This window comes from Melanotaenia boesemani, chromosome 10 (assembly GCF_017639745.1).
Source record: "Melanotaenia boesemani isolate fMelBoe1 chromosome 10, fMelBoe1.pri, whole genome shotgun sequence".
Lineage (NCBI taxonomy): Eukaryota > Metazoa > Chordata > Actinopteri > Atheriniformes > Melanotaeniidae > Melanotaenia > Melanotaenia boesemani.
In genome coordinates, this window is record NC_055691.1 from 33339949 (window position 1) to 33360855 (window position 20907).

Sequence of the window (20907 nt, forward strand, 5' to 3'; positions counted from 1 at the left end):
TTAGAGGCCCTTTTTTTCTTTTTTTTCCTAACAGATTCAGTGTTCCACAACAGACTATGTATCATTGACATGTTGTCTATATTCCCCACCTTAGTATTTCTGTTGATCATCTAGATGCTGTTTTCTGCTGGTGAGTTCAGAGAGCTGACAGGGAAAGGCTGCCATATGGCAAGACAGGAAGGAGGGAGAGGGAGATGGAGAGTAACACACTAAAAGGGGTTAGAAACAAGAAATGACAGGAGGTCTTAGAAGAGAAAAAGAGCAACAGGGAAGAGGGGTGGGAAGAAAGAACAGATTACAGGGAATGATGGAGACTGGAAAAGGATAGGTGACGGTGAGTGGGGGGTGGGCTTATTGAGATGAGTGAGTGAGGTGGGTGGCAGAGCGTACAGCTTGGAAGCAGAGGAGGCGACAGTCGGGGGTGTTCACTGCTCAGTGATGCGTTATGATCCGACTCTCCCCACTATATAAACACACAGTCATGTTTTGTCACTTAGAAAGATCCGGATTCCATAATTTATTCATTGAGCCTTGTTCTAAAATGGCTGGAAACGTTTTATTATTATTATTATTATTCCTTAAAAAGATCCATTCATTGAAAAGATCTGTCTCTCAAAACTTTATAATTTTCTCTAACCCTGTCCATGTTAATCATCCTCCAAACTCAACCATGCTGAAGATATAAATCTTTTAAAATGAGTCACCAATATAATTTAATTTTTTAACAAGTCATTTCCTTTTATAGTTACTCACTTTAGCTCATATTTTCCCAGTAATATATGTATGTGTTGTAATCTATTTACAGTGGAGGAGTGATATACGTTTGTTCCACCAGTGAGCCTTTATGACGGAAATATCATACATGACAACTAGTGACCTTGTTCATGGTTGCCAGTTGTATGATTGTTGTATACTGATAAAGATTTATCATAGTTATGTACAACAGTTAAGATCCTTGGGCTGCAAGGAGGATGTTTTTCCTTTGGTTTAGACATTTTACAGCTGATTTGTCAGATGATTATAATGTATAATTTTCACCAGCATTAAACTAAATGATTTACCTTAGAGGTGAGTGGAGGACCAGATTCACGTCCCCACAAAATTATTAATAAACACACAGAGAAACACACACAGACTCTCTCACTCTCCCACTCTCCAGCTTCCTCACTGGCTCTCCCTCGCTCTGGCTCTGTTGCCAAGGCTACCGCACAGCCTCTTGCTGCATATACCTAGACGAAGCTGCCGCCTGTGGATCTCTCTTTCCTCCAGGATACAAACAAAAGAAAACCCATCAGACTTCTGTTTCTCTATCTTTGCTTCACACACAAACCTGCATTTGTAGACTCTGCCTTTCCAAACCTCACACACATCCCCTGCCTCTCTCTGCCTCTTGCTGTCTGTCTGTCTCCTTCTCACATGCAAACACACTCCCTCTTCTCCTAGACAGAGGAGCAGTAAAGGGATTGGTGTGGTTGTTGGTGTTTGGCTTCTGGTCTTTGGCTCAGAACAAGCAGAGCAGCATATGGCGATGTGAAGACAATTTCAGCCAGGTAAGAGGACTTATCCTAACCAGACTCAAGGCTATGACTGTTCCAGCCTCCCACCCCCCCTTGCCTCCTCTTCTCTTTCCCTTCATTCCCCTTCTGTGGCAGTGCGACACGAGGTGAATATCAATTTCTCAGTAAAGCCCCATGGTTTATATGGCAGTTTTCCTTTCCTGGTTGTGAAAGGTAGGGATGTGTGGTGCAGCTGGTGTGTGTGTGTGTGTGTGTGTGTGTGTGTCTTCATTCTCAGATTAATGAAACTGACAATTTGCCAACAGGTTGGTTCTTTGATGTTGCTTTTGCCCTTTTATTTCCCCTCCTTAGTACTACTACAAGCTTGATTTTCCTCTATGTATCATATCTATATGACAATTGGGAGTTACCAGAAAGAGACATGCAACAGTCCACCTCCCTGGGTGATTCATTACCAATCCATCCAGCTCTGCACTGTGTGGTCGCTCCAGCTCACCGTAGCCATGTACGTGATATGAATGGTGTTTTGTCTTAGTATGAATGACTGCCAGAGAATGCCATTCCTGCACTGGTGCTTTGATGCAGTGCAATCATGTAACTCAACCCTTTGTCACCGGGAATCCAGATTTATCTACAGCAGCCTGTAAATCAATTCACCATGCAGCACTTTTCAATTATTCATACAGTTAAGCTTTGGGTGAACTGTAAGTTTATATGTGTGTTAAAGAGATTTGTCTTTGCAGTGCTTCTGGAGTTGCTGCAAGAAATTGTAGGAGTGTGTGTTAACAGTAGACCTGATTGATTTTCTCTGATATAGAAAAGAAAGCTGGAGGCTTGCTGTGTATTTTCATTTTAAGGTCATTGTGAGCTTTATTTGTATTAATATCAAGTTCTATTTGTGTGTGTGTGTTTGTGCATATGGAAGCGAAAGGTTGATGAGACAGTTCTCAGCCCTCGTGACTTTATCTCACGTTACCATCCGATCATCACTTTCAGTAAGAGCATCCTTTTACCCGTCTCTCTGCCACGCAAGCACTGCAACACGCTCGATACTCTTTATTCACTTTTTTTTTTACTTCAAAACTGTAAATGATGCCACAATCTACCAGAAAAAAATGTTAGCAACAACTGAAGAGCATCAGACAAAGCAAATCAGAGGCGCAACATTTTTCTCAGAAATAGAGCTGAAAAGCAGATTTGGATATATCATTTTCCAAATATTATTCCACAGAATCAGGAATATCCATTAAAGCACAAGCCAGCTGTCACCACATTAATTCCCCTTGTTCCTGATTGCAGGAAAGAGCTTTACACAGCTGGCAGCACTCGGTCATTCCTACTGCTGCGGTCCTCCTGGGACAGAAGCCACTGGCTCATTGTATAACCCGGTTTAGACTCAGCTGGACAGTAGCTTCTTGAATGGATGCAAATCAATGGAAACACTATGCTCATACTCTATTTGAAGACTGAGGGGGTGGCGTTTGTAAGGACCCAAGGACAGAAGAATTTCAAAGAGGAATGAGGCTGAATCAGCTGTCAGGTTTGACTTGTTTGCCATGAATGATTTTGGCATGCTTAAAATGTTTTTGCTTATTTCTAAGTTAAATTAATTTGCTTTATCTATGAGGGTTCCTATTTTCTGTCTTTTTAAAATTAAACTGTAAATATTAATTGTGATTTCTGCAAAGAACAACATTGTGTGTAAGCTGAAACAGCTTTTTAGTATCTTTCATTAAGCTCCTTTTAAGACAGAGGGCTTATCATTAAATTTGAGTGGACATCCAAATAATTTCCAAATAAGTTTGATTAAGCTTAATTTATAAAGGAATGTGAATCCAGCTGTGCACAAAATAGCTTAAATTCATGATTTGAATTGTTTCGTGCTCATTCAGTTTGGTGTTTTTTTCTGTGTAATAAAATGACTGAGTTAGTAAGTATTGTAAGAGCAGCTTTAAGAATACAGAAATGTATTTGTTTTTTTTGTTTGTTTGTTTTTTGTTTGTTTTTTTGTTTGTTTTTGTCTGCAAGTGAAAGACACTAAAGAGTTTGGTATTTCTCAAACTCTCACTTCACGTCTGGATAAACATATCAGACAAAGCTAAAGCTTAAAGCAGAGATATTTACCTAATTAAAAAAAAAAGTGAACATTGTCACTGTTCTCCCAGTGCAGATGTATATTTGTGTTTTTTCATTTTTTTTCCAGTGTGCCTGCCAAAGCGTGCATGTGCGTGTGCATCTGTGCACTACATAATGTTGGTTGCCACAGTTACCAAAACGCCAACCTCACTGCGTCATTACTTCAGACAACCTTCACACAAAAAAAGAGTTGCTTTTCCTCCCATTCATCCCTCCATCCACTCAACTACCTGTCCACCTATTGGTTAAAAATGGAAGTCTGTTGAACTTTCTCTTATACAACATAATCTGTGTGTGAGCGTGTGTACACTTTATATATGTTGCATGTATGCACATTGCCATGGCTACGAGCCGGCCTAACTGGCGTCATCACTTCAAAACCACCTTCACAAAAAGCAAAGAGTGGAAGAAAAGGACTCAATCAGCTCCCCTCTCTTCAACACCTGCACTCGCGCACACACATCTTCTGCTACCGGTGTGGTTTCATATTCCGCTGAGCTTGCCCCACTCGTTCAACAGGGTCCAGTGGCACAGAAGGAGAGGAGAAGAGATGGTAGGCAAGGAGAGGAGAGCAGAGAAGGCTTGACTTCATGCATACTGATTTGATGGGAGCTATCTGAATATGTTTCTGATGGTGTGTAGCTTGAATCATCTCTGCCTCTTAGGAAAGGAGAGGGAAGCAAATGAAGAGGGATCGGGGAAGAAATATTGACAGTTTACTATGTCACCTCATATCACCATCCTCCGCTCATGATAGCACAGCTGGGAGCTGACAAGGGTGCTACTCTGATCCATATTTGGAGAAAACTGGATAACTAACCCTGTCTGAGTGTGACCGGGTGAACTGGTCACAGGGTGTCTCTACTGTAAGTGTTGATGTGGGCCAAGCTCAGGATTGTGTTGAAGTCATCCATGACTATCATTCCTGTTTTCTTTACAATTCCTTTCCCTGTATTGTAAATCTAAGATCACAGGATGCAACATTTGGCTGATGTCTTGTGTTCTTCAGAACTGCCTCTGCCTTACAATGGCCGACGACAACCGGTTGCCACAGGATACAGGATTCAAACTGATCATGTGATCTGACTCCCTCACAGTTCCCTGCCATCGCTCATAGGTAAGTCATGTGACTGGCTGTGTGGTTCTTTTAGTGTTTCACGCTCATCCATTGTTGGTCATTGATAGAAAAACCTTCAAAACCTACATGCCGTAAATTAAGCCATCAGCAATACATTTGGACAACGGGTGATATGAGCATAAACAGCACACCACCACCCTCACAAACCTTCGCTTTCACTTGTCTGCACAGATCATGTGGTGGTAATCAGCCAAATGTACAAAACACCTTTATTAATGGTTGAAGGACAAAAGTGGAGGACAGAGAAGGTCTTTGAATACACTGCTGACTGTCATGTGTGTGTGTTGTCAGTAGATGATAATGCTCAGGACGGATGAGAGCCACTCTGTTGCCGAGGTGACGGACAGGGCTGTAAACACGCTACCCCTGACTCATCCCTCCACAATAGAGCATCTCTCTCTCTCTCTCTCTCTCTCTCTCTCTCTCACACACACACACACACACACACACTCTCTCTCTCACACGGACACTCTCTATCTTTCTCTCTCTCTCTCTAACACACACACATTCACACAATAGAGTCCAATCTAAGGGAGACAAGAGGATCTGGAGATGAGAGCCACTCCAAGCTGCTTAGCTGTTCATCTGAATAGGCCTGTGGAATAAAATGCAACCCTTTCTGTCACATACACGCTTATTTAAAAACACACAATCAGACACATTAACACCACCTAACACACACACAGTTAGCATGTAATTGCACTGAAAAATAGCAGTCTTGGTAAGGTTGAAAATGCGTACACTTTATCAGCCACATGAGCAGAAAAACCTCACATTTGTGCGCTCAGACCTCTTCAAAGGTCAGAAAATGCTTAAACCGTTTACAAAATGTTAAACAAATAGCATTTACCTAGATCATCCATTCTTGCCTTGGCTTTGTGGAGATCCAAGTGTTCTGTGTGAATTTCTGCTTACCTTAAAAAAAAATCCATTAATAACCCAGCTTGTTTTCAATTAAATAGCAATCAAATATACTTAACACAAAGGAACCTCATTTAACAGGGGGATCATGACCCGCCGGCTGAGTAGCTCCACGCGTTCGCATACTGAAGACTCCATCTTTCTGAGGCCCGATGAGGACCCAGTCTGGCTGGATGAGCCCACAAAGACTGAAAAAATAGGCGATGGAGCCGCTAAAAGAGATGGGCTCCTTGACTGTAAAGATGGACCCACACGGGGACAAAGCCCACAGGGAGAGGAGGTCTTTCTACATAAGGTGTACACGCTGGTGGTTGAGATCCACTGCTGGGCTGCACTGTTTATCATCTCCCAAGTCACAGTATGTAAATAGTTTTTTACATACCAAGGTTTGCTTTTTATAGGCAAAGTCAGAAATAATCACTTTAGTGTTAATAAAAACACCAAAACTAAAGATTCCTTGAGCACAAGATATTTTCTCTTTACATACATTACGTTCTCATGTTCTCTTAATGGTGAGCACCTCTTGTGTATTCCTTTTTTACATCTCTGTCATAACTGACTTCATGTTTGATTCATGTGTGTGTGTGTGTGTGTGTGTGTGTGTGTGTGTGTGTGTGTGTGTGTGTGTGTGTGTGTGTGTGTGTGTGTGTGTGTTGGGGGGGGTACATTACAATAAGAGGAAATAAGAAGTCATGATTATGACACTAGACTGTATAACGTCAATTTGCATATTTTTTATGGCCATATAACAGGCCGTTTTCTTTTCTTCTCCATTTGCTTTTTACCACTAGAGTTATGACATCAGCCCTCCCTCTTTCTCTCCTGTCAGGGTTACTGGGTGTTTTTTGTGGTGGAAGGAAATGGACCGCTCTCCTCCATCTACAAAGCCCTGCAGGTCATTGACTTCTATCTTGGCTTCATTTTACCTTGCCAGCCAATTTTTGGAATGGATGTAAGTGTCAGTCCTGGTTAGTACAGATGTTGAATTTGAAGTTTTTTGTGTTAGCTGTGTGTAACTTTGTGTTGCTCTGCATTGGCCAGTCCATGGTGTTGATGAAGGAGATGGCCAATACCAAACAGCACAACTGGATCGTCCATGGCACTGCAGGCATTGGTGTGGCCATCTGTGTTGTGATGGTAATTAGATGGATCCTTCATTGTACAACCAAAACAGCGTTTTTATTCAAAATTCAAATGTTTGATCTATTTTGCTTTAATCTTAGATTTTTTAATGATGAATTATTGTAATAACCACGAAACACGACATCAGATTTACTAAAACATTTGATTCTTTGGACAGAGGTTAGCTTGCTTGACTGACTTGCTTCATTTTTAGATGTAAAAAGAAATCTACACACTTCTTCTTCCTATGTTCATCTCCACTCAGGTCATGCACATGGTTAGTAAGTGGCGTTACGGCACTGGCTTGTGGTCATCAGGAACAGTGTTGAGGGACACTGGAGACCGCCGGCAGTCTGTGAGTCGCCAGCCCTCCTTCACCCTGTCAGAGTGGACAGACGCCCAGGAGGATCTGCTGGACCTGGACCCTGTGCCTCAGACCCCTGTCTTTGACATGGGCACAGACACAAGGACGGAGGGAGACGCCGCCACGCTCACCGTCACACCAGTGGGGCTTCAAGAGAGGTTAGAAAAGAGCTTTCTGCACAAAAACAGCCAGGTTAAGGGTATTTTTGAAAAGTGAAGTGAAAAAATTGTGGATGCAGGGCATGTGCTGTGTCAGTGGGTTTAAAATCCATATTTTTACATCAAAAATGAGTACACACATAGTGGACATCTATACAAACTAACTGACTGAATCACACAGGAGAGGCTCCAACGTTTCTCTGACCTTGGACATGTGCACACCAGGCTGCACAGAGCCTTACGGCTATGGAGCCCAGCTCTCTCCCAGAGACCAGTCAGCCCAGGAGTACCTCCGACAGGGAACACACACCCTGACCCCTGCCATGCTGCACACAAGGGCTATGGATGACCAGAGCCTACAGGCTGAGTTTTATGTGAGTACAGCAACAGCAGCTCAGCCACCTACACAGTAGATTAGCAGAGACTCACCGGAAAAGACCGACACTGACACATATACATAGACACGGGCACTAATGCTCACACCCACACACACACAAACACCCATCAGAGCTCTGTACACACCCGTAAGCTTTTCCACCGCCTGTCAGTGGGCGACGGATGGAGGGCTAAAAGTATTTCTGCATATAAAGACTCCCAGAGGATTCCTGTGTCTGCTAGGCGTAAGGATGTGCATTCAAGATCATACAAACATTATCAGAAGCCTTTAAGTCATGTACAATTACACAGCAAAAGTTTGTGTGAAGGGCAGTGGATGACTTCATGTCTTTTTATATTATTTTCTTAGTATTTGGTAAAAAGGAAGGCCTTGACTTTTCTGCAAGGACTGTTTTTTTATGCACCAATTGTTCTTTGTCTACTGGCAGGAAACTCCCATGAACTTTGTGGACCCTAAGGAGTACAATTACCCAGGGTTGGTGAGAAAGAACCGCTACAAAACCATTTTACCAAGTGAGTAAAGCCATCTCATGTTATTGACAGACTATTGCAGAGTATTCCTGCTGCTGAGATGCAGCACACAAGTCTGTTAGTCATACTCATAATTTTGTCACTTTTAATATGCAGATACACACAGCAGAGTCATCTTAAAGTCACAGGATGAAGATGATTTTCTCTCCACCTACATCAATGCTAATTATCTCACAGTAAGTGAACATGTGTGTTTTCATGCACATATTCTTTCCTCAGCACCACTTAACATAACTACTGTTATGTTACATTTGCTCACTAGTTTTTGTCTTGCTGGTCTCGAGTGATAAATAACTGTCAAACCCAGTGTGTTTGTGTATCGGTGTGTGTGTGCAGGGTTATGGGGGTGAGGAACAAGCTTACATTGCCACCCAGGGCCCCACAGTGAACACAGTGGGGGACTTCTGGAGGATGGTGTGGCAGGAAAGAAGCCCAATCATAGTGATGATCACCAACCTGGAGGAGAAGAATGAGGTCATTGTGTAGACATGAATAATATTGATGATGAAGATGATGATGATGGATTATTGACCGAATCTTGGTGGAGTTTCTTATCTTGTGTGTCCACTGCATCTCGTAGAAATGTGCAGAGTACTGGCCCGAGGACACTGTGACCCATGAGGGCATAGAGATCACTGTTGTCACGGTAACCCAAGAGGATGACTACAGTCTTAGGGTGTTTACTCTAAAGGTAATCCACAGGACATCTTTTAATATGTCACAATAAGAAATATGAACACAGCTTAAAGGATTAGACCAAACAAAGGTCAAAGAATCCATTTCATAATTTACTGCCAATGGGATCAGGAACTGTAACACAGAGAAGGAAAATATAACTAATTTCTGGTCAACACAGCTTTTTGTCCTGTATGTCTTTGAGTTTGCATCCATACTAAAGGCTTTATGGAGCTGTATTTTGACATAGAGATGCTTTCTCTGAATGAATTTCTTTCCTTTGAGTTTTTTCAGGTTTGACTCCCTTCATACACACACACACACACACACACACACACACACATATATATATATATATATACATATATAAATATATATGAACAAAAGTTTGTTTCCATAGTCTGACATACACAGGAGAAAAACACATTTTATTCCTTTTTATTATTTACAACTAATGACACTCCTTACCTGTATATGATGCTAATTAAATCCCTCAACAGATAACTCGCTATGGAAGCTTTGTAGTACAGACAACGTTAAAAGTTTTTTGTTTTAATATTGTTAGCAACAAATCTGTAAGATGTGATCCACTTTTTGCAACCAAAAATTGAAGCAATATCTTGGTTTACTGGAAATTTTTGCTTTTGTTGGTGGTTTCCATTAAGTGCTGCTGTGTTGGATTTTTGTTTTTCTTATTTTTTAAATTGCTGCTCATATTCATGACAATTTGTATTGACACTGAGGTCATCGCGGCATTGGTGCTCTGCAAACCAACTATGATTCAGCTAATGCAGCCTGCATCTGATTAATAAGCACCATGGGATTATTATATAAATGTGCTCAGAGTTAAAAGCTTGTTGTTTGTTTATCTTTGGTTATGTTGTGTATCTCTAGCATTGATAATTACAGATTGACAATTGGGGAATAGTGGAAATGGATTTGATAGTGCGCAGAACTGTCAAGGGTAAAATAGACAATGAAGATTTTTTCTTGTTCTTCTTTCCACTCTTGCTTTGCATTCACTGTTGTCATGGCAACTGACAAAAATGTAACAGTGTGGATATACATGCAGCTGATCAGAAATAATGCTTCATGTGTCTTTAAGTGGATGTGTGCACATTATCATCACATTTTATTTCTTATCTGTGTGGGTACCAGTGTGGGGAAGAGGAGCGCAGTCTGCGGCATTACTGGTACACCTCCTGGCCAGATCAAAAGACCCCAGACAAGGCTCCACCCCTGCTGGAGCTGGTACAGGAAGTGGAACGAGCCAGGGAGGAGGCCCCGCCCTCCAGTGGTCCCATAATCGTCCACTGCAGGTATGCTGCAGGGCCAAAAAAATAAATAAAAAGAAGAATTTTTATTAGAAGGCCTCTTATGCTTTTCATATTTTACAATGGGAACTTATATTATTTGCCCACTTTTTTTCAAGAAGGTTTTCCTTTTGTACATTTTTCTCACATGTCCAACTCTTTTTCCACAGTGCTGGAATTGGTCGAACTGGCTGTTTCATTGCCACCTCCATCCTTTCCAGGCAGCTGAGGACAGAGGGTGTGGTTGACATCCTGAGAACCACCTGCCAGCTCCGTCTGGACAGGTGAGCTAAGCTTAGTCCTTATTCATGCACATGCCTGTCTTTAGTTCTGCCAAAATAAGAAAAAGGACGTCACTTGATTTGACTGAGCTCCAAATCACGAGACAAAGCTCTGTGGGGTTCACCACAGAAAAAAAACATTTTAAAAATTTCTTCACTTGATTACTATTTAATATTAGTGTTAAATAAAGAGTAATGACTTATTTTCGAAGTGTTGAATACCTGAAAATAAACGCATCAAGGTCTTTGGCTTTTTATAGACAGCATGCACAGATGTAAGTACTGACAATTATGCTTCATTTCCATGTAAACACACCACCTCAAATTGCTTGAATTCAGAATAGCTTGCCTCATCCTAGCTGACCCATATGTTAAAGGCAGCCGTTGTTATTAGTTAAACCTGTTTTCGACAGCTCCGACTGTCATGTCTGTTTTCATGTGGTTGTTTCAGAAAGTGTGATGCAAAAACCTTTTTCCTTGTTGCAGCTGTGATAAGGTCAAAAGCTTAATTTCAACAAAAATAAAATAGAGATATGGTGATACTGAGAATTACTTGAGTACATAAAGAATTAAAGAAATATAAAACCAAAAATAAAGAAAATTCCCTCCATGATCTTGATAGAAATGTATAAAAAAATAGATTGTATTAAATAAAATGTTAGAACAAAGATAACCCAGTAAAAATATGAGTTCATCACCAAGAACAAGAAAGAGGTGGCTATAAAGTTCGAAAAATATTGGTTCTTGCATAAAAGGATGTTTGCACTCACCCTTCTGTCCTCATATTTGTCTACATGTATGTAAGTGACTGCATCCCCTTACCTCATTTCACAATTTATCTCCTCAGTTCCCCGTCTTGATATTATTTGTGATGTTAGCTGGGAGGTACATATTAATGGTGATGCAGCAGCATCATCTGCCCATTCTTTTGTTCCAGCTGTCCTCCTGTATTTTATCATCTCAGTCATTTTAATTGTATATAAGAGGCTTTAATGTGTCATGACCCCACTTCAACATGACATCACCGTGTAAATGCTCGCTTAATTCAGCAAAGCTTCCTGTTATGCTTGCTGCTTGCATTTAAAAGACAAAAATATTTTTATTCCTTTGTTCTGTATATAAATAGATTGAGCCTGATGAACATAATTCATTAATGCCTCAAGAAGTGTGAGACAGCTCTGTCTTTCTTTGCATAAAGTTTTATCTAGTGGCTTAGATGCTGAAGTAGATAAGGATGCATCAAAGTTTCTACTCTACTCGGGAGCTTTCCTATGCACAAAGAACTGGACCACACCCCTTTGCTCCAACCCTTAACATCTTTACATTTGATATTTAGCATCTATAGCTCCTAAAGAACTCATTCCATATCACTGGTTAGGTTTGGTTTATGGTTTTAATGAATGTCTATTATCAAATTAATTAGAAATTTTGGTTTACACAACATATTTTTATTTGGCACCACCTTCAGGTCAAATTTTTAATATGTCATATATTTGCATTATTTAAAACAAACTATCAAGGGAGCCGTGAACGCGAGGACCCAACTGCAGGCTGATGAGGCGGACTGGTGCACTTAAAGGTTTTAATAAAGTAGAACTTAGCTTCCAAAACATAAGACTTTGGTGGCAAAAATGCTGACATGGCAAGAAATGCATCTGTGGCAATAGAAGTGACAAACAGAAAGCAATCAACAGGCAAGGAGGAACTAAAACCAGTGGAGTATAAATACACTGAAGGACAAACTAGACACAGGTGAAGTGAATGAGCTAATCAGATCAGGTGAACTAATGAGCAGAAACCAAAAAACACAGAACATGACACTAAACACAAAAAACATAAACCATAAACATGACAAAAACCCAGAACATGAAAGAATGTAAAAGTAAACCAGGGAACAAGGCGTGAATCATGACTCAAACCTTGTAAAATCATGGAACATGGAACATAAACATGTTTCTATAAAAGAATATAAAGCAGGGAACCCTAACCCAGAGGACAGGGAAGACTTACAAAGGGCTATAAATGGCTTAAATAAATGTAATGATAATAAAATAAACATGTTACCTGAGGGTACTGGGAATGGTACTCAGATAAAGTGACAAAGTTCTAGCTGGAAACAGACTTTGTAACTGGGAGAATACTGGAAGCATAACAACCACTGGATGGCACTGAAGGCTCATCCCATTTGTCTAATTCCAGCCTGGTAATAAATATACAGTATGTTGCCGAAGAAACATTTATTGCTCATCTGAAAGAAATAATAAAATATATCTGTATGCTGTAACAACCCAATGATTATAAAGCAGTCGTGTTGCACGACATATTTAACAGCATTGCACCAAAGCAAAACAAAACCTGACTGTTAATCATCTCTCCTCCGGTCTGTCATCTCCTCTTCTGCTTGTGTTTCTGGAGTCCCTCCACAACATTTTAACCAGGCTTAAGCCTGGACTTCGACTGCATCCCTAGAACATTTTGATTCCCTTTTTTCAGCCATTCTGAAGCTGTGTTTGGAATAATTGTCCTGTTGTATGACCATTAGTTTGACAGCTGGTGTAAGACGTTTGTGTATGTACACTGTGTTTGGTCACCAAACAGCATATCCACTTTAGTCTCACTTATCTAAAGGACGCTGTTGCAGAAGTCTTATAGTTGGTTCTGATGCAGCTTTGCAAACCTAAACTATGTTAACATGTTGTTTTTAGAGAGCATAAGTTTTCTCTTCCAAAAAGCCATATTGGTTCAGTCTTTGTCTGAATGTGTTGTCATGAATTTTACCATCTAACATTCTAACTGAGGCCTGTAGAGTCTGAGATGAAGCACAAACAGCATATCTAACCACGTCTTATAATCTTAAATTCAGCCAGGTCTTCACGAGCTTGTTTTGAGAGTAACAAACTCAGCAAGAGCAGAATGTGTGCGATTATTTGTCTTTTATTTCTTATTAAGCTACTTTTCTTAAACTCTGTTATTTTACACACAAGTTAAATCATCTCAGTGAGACACTGTTTGAGAGTTCATTGTATCTTTCACAGTCAGTTTTAGCTGTAAAAACTTGTTTCAAGACCTCCTCGTTCCACACGCAGCAACAACGAGCTGTCTTAATGTGAGGAAAAAGTACTTGGTAAAATTTCCAGAAATAAGAAAAACGTCTAGACTTTAGACAAGTAAGAACTATCTTAATACAAGTGGTGAAACACTCATTCCAAGTTCTTTTGTAATTTCATCTGGGATTAAATATTTTAAAGTAAGAACAACCTCAAAATTAGCCTGTTAATGCTTCTTTTTGGAGTTTCTTTCTCACGTTGAGAGAAAAAAGTGTTTCCCCCTTGTCTACAAATTTTTTCTTATTTCAGGAAATCTTACCAAGTAAAATTTTCCTACTGCATGGACAGGTAATTTCACTTGATTATTGTCTGAATCTTCTTAATTTAAGTGTTATTTTCCTCACATTAACATCGCTCATTTTTGCAGTGAACAATTGTTCTCACTTTAGGATGATGGAAATTGAAATCCAAATTGTTTGGAAATGTCTTTTTAAACTTTACAGAGGAGGTCACACTTGTTCATAATGATTTGAGCATTTGATAAGTAGCACCTGGTTTCTAATCATCCACTTAATTCCTGTGGAAGCAGGCAGGCTGTTTATAGCTTTTCATTCAGTTTCTGTCACTGTCCAAAGGGAAGTGTTGAAAAGCAGAACAAACACAGAGGAGCCGAAGCCAAGTGGCAAGAAACTATAGATAAACAGGGAGTAACATGAAAATGATCCGACAAGAGTCGACTGAAAACCATGAGGGTAAATACACATGGAACTAATGGAAAAATAAGCAGCAGGTGAGACAATCAAATCAATGAAACAGGAAACAAGACAGAACTTAAAACAACAACAAAGGACAAAAAACCGAAACTGCAAAAGAAAAAAAAAACACAAACCAGGACAGTTTCTGTATTTTAGTTTTGCTTAATATTGTGTAATATTTCATGATTTATTCATTTCATTTTCAGACTTGATGATTCTCTGCTGATACACAAAACCACAGAAAGACTCACTTTTTACAGCAACACTATAATATGTAAATGTAAACATTCACCCCTCATACTAATTCCACATCTTTATCTTTTTGTTGTTTTTAGGGGTGGGATGATCCAGACGTGTGAGCAGTACCAGTTTGTGCATCATGTCCTCAGCTTGTATGAGAAGCAGCTGTCTCACACTGCTGAGGAGTAGAGTGAGCGCTACAGCCACACCCAGACCGAGACACACCACTGTACATCGTACCGCCTCCGGTGGTGCTCACCACTGTACCTACCATCATCTCAATCTCACCCTTTAACAGCTTCAAACCATGTTAATGTCTTCATCCAAGGCGGGCTCGTTCAGACAGGACTGCAGGGTTGGTATTAAATCTGTGCTTATTGTCTTTGAGCAGAATAAAAACAGGGTGGTGGGGTTTGATGCAGCCCTCCAAAAGTCCTAATCACTCACTGTATTGTCATAAATCCACAATTTCCTGGCAAGTTGCAGCAGTCAGGCCTGATGTAATCCGAGCCTGCCCTCCCATCGTCATTTCATTTGCAGTGTTGAAGTTTCTATCAGACTGATGTTCACGAGTCTGAGTCGTCAAGGCCTGGTTCTGCCCTTGGTCTGAGATTGCTCCCTCATATAAATGATTGTACAGTTATCATATGATTCAAATGGAACTGGAGCAAACTCAGAGCACTTGTAATGGAGTTTGCTTTAAGGAAAACTAAGTTCAGTCTAAGAAAGTTAGTGTTGATAATAAGGGCCCTTTACAGCATAAGTGCCAGCATAATTTAAATCTACAGAGATAATCAAAAGCCAGCCTAATGTTTGACAATATATTATTATAAAAGTTCACTTGACGTATAAGTTAACTAACATCTAGCCTTTTTCTCTGACTCTTAATGTAAAAATAATAATAATAAAGAAAAAAACTATTTTGAGAAGGCCTGAGTCACCTCATCTTCAGGTTGCATGGTGCTAAGTGTTCATTAAAGGCATGTGCAATGTTATGGAACATAGGAATGTAACAGTTAGGTTATTGATTAACTAATTAGGATTTGTGTGCAGTCTACAGTATTACAGTTTTACCATGCTGCCTGTGCAGTCCTCATGGCCCACGCTGTTTACAGAAATCAACTTCTGTGTTAAGGCCACATAAATGTTCACTTAGAGGCATCACAGACCCAGAGGCCACAATCAGAACCTCACCATGTACACAATCTCCAGCGATATACATGGTGTCAAGCAGAGAAAAGCATTTTTAGATTGTATTCCTGTAAATGAAAGTTAGTCATCCTCATGCTCTGTGATGCCTCTGCTTTCAACAGTAGCTTATACACATCTGTGAAGTAAGAAACCCATGATTGTTGTATAGACAGGCCAGGCCTAAACTGTATGAAGCACAATAGACCAACTAAGGTTATCTCTCTGATGTTCAGCTGTAAAAGTTCTCTTTTTTTCCTGTATTGTGTTTTGATTGTGTTGAGTTTAATGGATTGCATGTGCTGTATGGGACTCCATAGGTCCACAATCAAAGCGACGTGATTGGTTGTCCTGCTTTTTGTTGTGTAAAAGGGTTTAAGCCTGTTATTATTATATTGCTTGCTCTTAGCCAATGCTTTTGATACAGTTTGCTTTTGTGAAATCAACCAGAGATATTTTTAGAACATTTTGATACAATCCTTTCGAGTAGATGCCTTGTGTATATTTCCGTTTACACCATGATGGAATGTAGCTCATACTGTGGATCAAACCATTGGTTTATATTTGCAAGACTTAACGGAACAAAATGTGACAACTACCTAAGTTACCTTACAGTACAGAAAATAAATAGATTATGTTCAGTCTTTAGTATTATTACTTTAGGCCTTTAGGCTTTGCTTTAATATGCTTTGCTTTCTGTGTAAGTTTTTATCATTTTCCTGGAGAATTTTACCTCAGACTGAGTTTTTACGCAGTCCCTACATCCGTCTGTGACTCTAGGTCACTCTCAGTTGACAACCCAGTTCAGAAATACTTGCTATGTGTAAGGCAGCTAAAACAGTGGAGATAGTTTTCTATGTAATAAAAGTTTTAAAAAACAATAACAAAAAAAAAAATTATTCGATCATGAACATTATCAGAGGATTGGTTTAACTGTATGGACTTGGACCAATTAGTAAACATCAGCTTAACTGGGATGATGAAACTGCCAAAATGACCTTATACAGGAACGTAGGACATCGACAGGAAAAGGTACAATCTGTTGTCAGACTATTGACGTAATTCTCTGATAATGTCAGTGTACTCGAATGAAACTTTTTTTTCCAGTGCTTGTTGTCAGTGCTTACCAGGTCCTCTTCTCATGATCAAAATCGAGATGACAAAAGAGCCAAACAGTCAGACATACAACGACCAGCAATCAGTATTTCTCTCTTCTGCTACAGTATTGCTTTAAGTTGTGAGTTTTTGCATCCAAATAAAAGTAGATTTTCATGAATCTGTGCCCTTTGTTTTGTCCTAAGCTCCACTTAAAAACACAATTTGCAGATTTTAATAGTCTTTCATTTAAGAGTTACGTGGACAGGAATACTGTTATAGTCATAGAGTGCAGTGATATAGGTTGGCCACCAGGTGTCAGTATTTGCACAGTCAGCCACATGTTCCAACATCCGTCATTAAAATTGTTGAGTCAGTGACACATTGATGGCAGGGCAGCAGAACAAAGGCTTTTGATCAAACAAAAGAATAAATTATACTTAATTCAAACACCCAAAACCCACTTATTACACATGTTTTATTCAGAGGCTCCAAAGAATGGGATACCAGATATAAATCTGTGTCAATTTATGTGTAAATATTTTTTGTGCTTTTTTCTCTTTCTCTTAAAGCTCTTATATTTTATAACAGAAAAGCATTTTTAGTTATGTGTGAGATACAGATGCACCTAACATTCTTGCCCTTGATTAGAGTGTAGTTGATCTAAAGCACTTTTTCATATGACACAATTAACTCAAAATCAAAAGAACTGTTAAACCAACTTAATTGAATTGCTTCAATTTCTAGCAAGTAACTCAGACACTCGACACTCAGACCGGCTTAAAATTATTTTGCACCAATTGTTTAACCACTGCAAAGACTCAATGGGAAATGTATGTTCAGCAGGAATTTAGCATTTTATGATTGCTACCCTAAAATTTTGTGTTATATGTCATATGCCAATGTTGTGTTTACATTTAGACCATGTTGTTCAAATGTTTTATTCAGTTTGAATGGTAAAGTTGAGACCAATTCTAGAAATAAGCTAATGAGAGACATTTAATGCTGCCTTTTTGACTTGATATTTTTGTTGGCAACACAGCACTCCCTTCTACAAACTAAATCTATGATGTGAAAAAAATAGACTACAATTTAAATATTTTCTTTTCATACTATAGTCTGAAAATAAAGTTACTTTAGCATTAATCAAATATTTCACTATGAGTGATTTAAATCTTTAAAGTTGATTTTCCATTAAATTAAGTCAGTAATTCTGATTCTAAGAAACTAAATGATTTGAGCAATCGATTTAAAACAAAGTTACAAAGATAATAAAGTTATATAAATTTAATTCAGTTACTTATGCTGCATGGTGGTGGGGTGGTTAGCACCGCATCCTCACAGCAAGAAGGTCGTTGGTTTGAGTCTTGGCTGGGGGAGGTTTGAACCTTGAGGGCGGCAGCCATTCTGAGTTTGCATGTTCCCCCCCATGTATGCATGGGTTCTCTCTGGGTATTCTGGCTTCCTCCCAACATCCAAAGACATACAAGTTAGGTTAATTGATGACTCTAAATTCTCCCTAGGAGTGAGTGTGAGTGTAAATGGTTGTTTGTCCCTATGTGTTGTCCCTGCAATGGACTAGTGACCTGTCCAGGGTGTACCCTGCCTCTCACCTGTTAATGCTGGGATAGGCTCCAGCTCACCCGCGACCCGTAATGGACTAAGTGGTACAGAGAATGACTCAGTTACTTGCTACTAAATGATGGTCTGAGAAAGCCCATTGCTAATAGCTGATTTAGCTTTTTATCACTTTGCAATTGCTGTTGAAATACTGTAGTTCAGATTTCTTGCAGATATTCAATCGTTATTAATTATTGTATTATAACAGTTAGGCTGTTAAGTAAAACTTAAAGGTTTCTTATTTGCATATCATCTCATGTGATGATGTGTAAATAAGGGTAAAATCTTAATTTGTTCCTACTCATGCAGGTTGATAGAAAATATCCATGGCTGATATAGGAAACCCAAGTTACCTCTGCATGTCAGATTGTGTTTTAGCTTCAAGAGTGCCTATAATACATTTTAAAGGTAGTTTTGCAAGAAAAAAAAATCAAAATGAACAAAAAAAAAAAGAAAAAAAAGGGGGGGGGGGGGGCAAATCATACATAAGTTATGTTTATGAAAAATTATAAATAAAATCAATTAGCATTAAGAAAGAAAGAAAGAAAAAGAAAAGAAAGAAAGAAAGAAAGAAAGAAAAACTATACAATATTGTAATGTTTTGCTACTTTTTAAAGCTCAATTTCAGATCAAAGTCTGAGCAGTGACTGGCTTCAGCTTTCATTTAATCATTTTTTTTATTATTATTTATTTATTTATTTTTTTTTGTAAGAACCTAATTGTTTTTGTGTATGTAAACTGTTTCCACACTAAACAAAAGCTCAGTCTCTCTCAACATTTGGATTAAAAACTAATTTGTGTGTATTAATTATTATTATTATTATTATTATTATTATTATTATCCTCTTATTGACTGCAGCATTCACGCCACAGTCTTCATGATTACGCTCCCCACGAGCGCGTCCCCTTTAAAAAAAGCCAAACTGTCCCTTTAATCCACGGAGCAGAACGCAGACGTCATCCTGCCTCTAAGCTGCCAGCGCTGATTGGCTGGAGGTGACGTCAACTAACAATTTTTCTTTTTTCCACTCCTCTCCCTCCTGAACCATGACCTCATCGCTTTAGTTCATGAAAGTGCTAAAGTGCACCTCCTGTACCTAACTCCCCTCCTCCTCCTTAACATACACATAGTCACTAACCCTTCTAGCCTTTACTTAGCTTAGCTAAGCTAATTTAACCTTCCACGAGCCGACAACGTCTCCTGGTCAGTTAAAGGGAGCCGTTTGTAGCCCTCGAGCGCGCTTTCATGCCTCGTTTGTTGCTGGCGCTGTCACTCTGTCAGCTGTGGGCTACTGTCCTCCCACCTCCAGGTAAACACCGGCCAACCCCATGAAGGCACCGCCGCTGTCCCCTCACTCATGGAGACCAGTTGAATAACACACAGCGACCGCGTGGAGCCCGAGGTGAGTGCTTGTGTGTGCGTTTAATGATCAGTATAACCAGTTTTGCCTTCATAAAGTACGTTGCAGCTCATTGAGCTAGCTTTGCTCGTGCCCCCCGCTGCTGCAGTGAGCCTGTCCGCGCGCGCGCCCCCTCCCCCTTGTTGTGCGTTCCCGTTTTGTAATGGGAATTAAACCTGTCCTGGTTGAAGTTAATGTTTCTATTGTTTGTCATTAATATTTAGTGGTTCGTTGTCTGCTGATATTGAGGTAGGTGGATTTATTTTATCTTAAAATACGTAGGTATGTTTTTTGTTGTTGTTTTTTCCCCCTATTTTGCCGCTTGTCATCACAGCCTGTCCGATCCATGGAGTGGATGCAGACATATCCACGCGTCATAACAAAACAGGGCAGGCATCCCATTGACAGAATACCCACTGAACCTTTTGATAGCCCCGTAGTTTAACATTAATTCTAATTAAACTTAATCGTGTAAACGCAGTGGACGTGGTCATATCCATTCTTCTTTCTAATGTAGGTCGGTTTATAAAAGAGCGCAGCGACCGCTCACCCTCCATCATTGTTATTAACGCTGTCACCTACACACAGTCCCATCTATGTCTTTGTGTGTCTCATCTCCATCGTTTGCAAAATCGGAACCATTGCAATTTCTGAAGCATTTATTTTTTTTAAACTCTGTTCATGCTTTCGCATGACTGTATTATTGTGTGTAAGCTATTCTTGGCTTTTGGGGGGTTATTTTCTTCTTTTTGTAGTACTCATTTCGTAATTGTCATGTTGGTGTCCATGGGTAATCCCGGTTTGTTATATGACCCTGCAGTTTTCTTGCTGCAGCACTAGGAGAATATTGATCGGAGGACACCAGAGGGTTTTATATCTAGATTTGTTGTTTACAGTATCGTGATGCTGATCTCCTTGAAAAGCGGCAGCTGAATTGATTTTTCAAAATGACATGATGTCTGTTATAGCACCGCTCATTTTGCACTGGTTACTCCAAGGATAAACACCCC

General features: G+C 39.7%; 2 protein-coding genes across 7 annotated transcripts in view; both read left to right on the plus strand.

Moving 5' to 3' along the window:
- The first annotated feature begins 1207 nt into the window (after positions 1–1207).
- On the plus strand, positions 1208–17058 carry LOC121648064 (tyrosine-protein phosphatase non-receptor type 5-like). 3 transcript variants are annotated; one of them, XM_041997992.1, is made up of 14 exons: positions 1208–1550; positions 4663–4770; positions 5794–6070; positions 6542–6664; positions 6754–6849; positions 7100–7356; positions 7538–7730; positions 8181–8265; positions 8380–8459; positions 8620–8757; positions 8864–8974; positions 10117–10277; positions 10442–10555; positions 14690–17058. In XM_041997992.1, exons 3-14 carry the CDS (start codon positions 5801–5803, stop codon positions 14781–14783), a joined length of 1722 nt encoding a protein of 573 aa, XP_041853926.1. In that variant the 5' UTR covers positions 1208–1550; positions 4663–4770; positions 5794–5800; the 3' UTR covers positions 14784–17058. The 3 variants fall into 3 exon arrangements, with proteins under 3 accessions (XP_041853926.1, XP_041853928.1, XP_041853927.1); XM_041997994.1 differs by lacking the exon at positions 1208–1550 and adding an exon at positions 1568–1730; XM_041997993.1 differs by lacking the exon at positions 1208–1550 and adding an exon at positions 1739–3057.
- Positions 17059–19556: 2498 nt separating this feature from the next.
- Positions 19557–20907, plus strand: part of dusp8a (dual specificity phosphatase 8a) — a 42785-nt gene continuing 41434 nt past the window's right edge. Inside the window, exon 1 of one of the 4 annotated variants that reach the window (XM_041997264.1) lies at positions 19557–19900. The gene's annotated coding sequence lies outside the window, so the exon portion shown is untranslated. Of the gene's footprint in view, positions 19901–20046; positions 20147–20187; positions 20287–20907 lie in introns of those variants that run through there. The other 3 variants (XM_041997265.1, XM_041997268.1, XM_041997271.1) reach the window with 3 other exon arrangements.

Bases quoted from the DNA above. Each gene is read 5' to 3' on its own strand.
- LOC121648064 (XM_041997992.1), top strand. From the start codon at position 5,801: ATGACCCGCCGGCTGAGTAGCTCCACGCGTTCGCATACTGAAGACTCC. The intron at 6,665-6,753 runs GTAAGTGTCAGT...TGCATTGGCCAG, and splicing joins AGCCAATTTTTGGAATGGAT to TCCATGGTGTTGATGAAGGA. The intron at 10,556-14,689 runs GTGAGCTAAGCT...TGTTGTTTTTAG, and splicing joins TGCCAGCTCCGTCTGGACAG to GGGTGGGATGATCCAGACGT.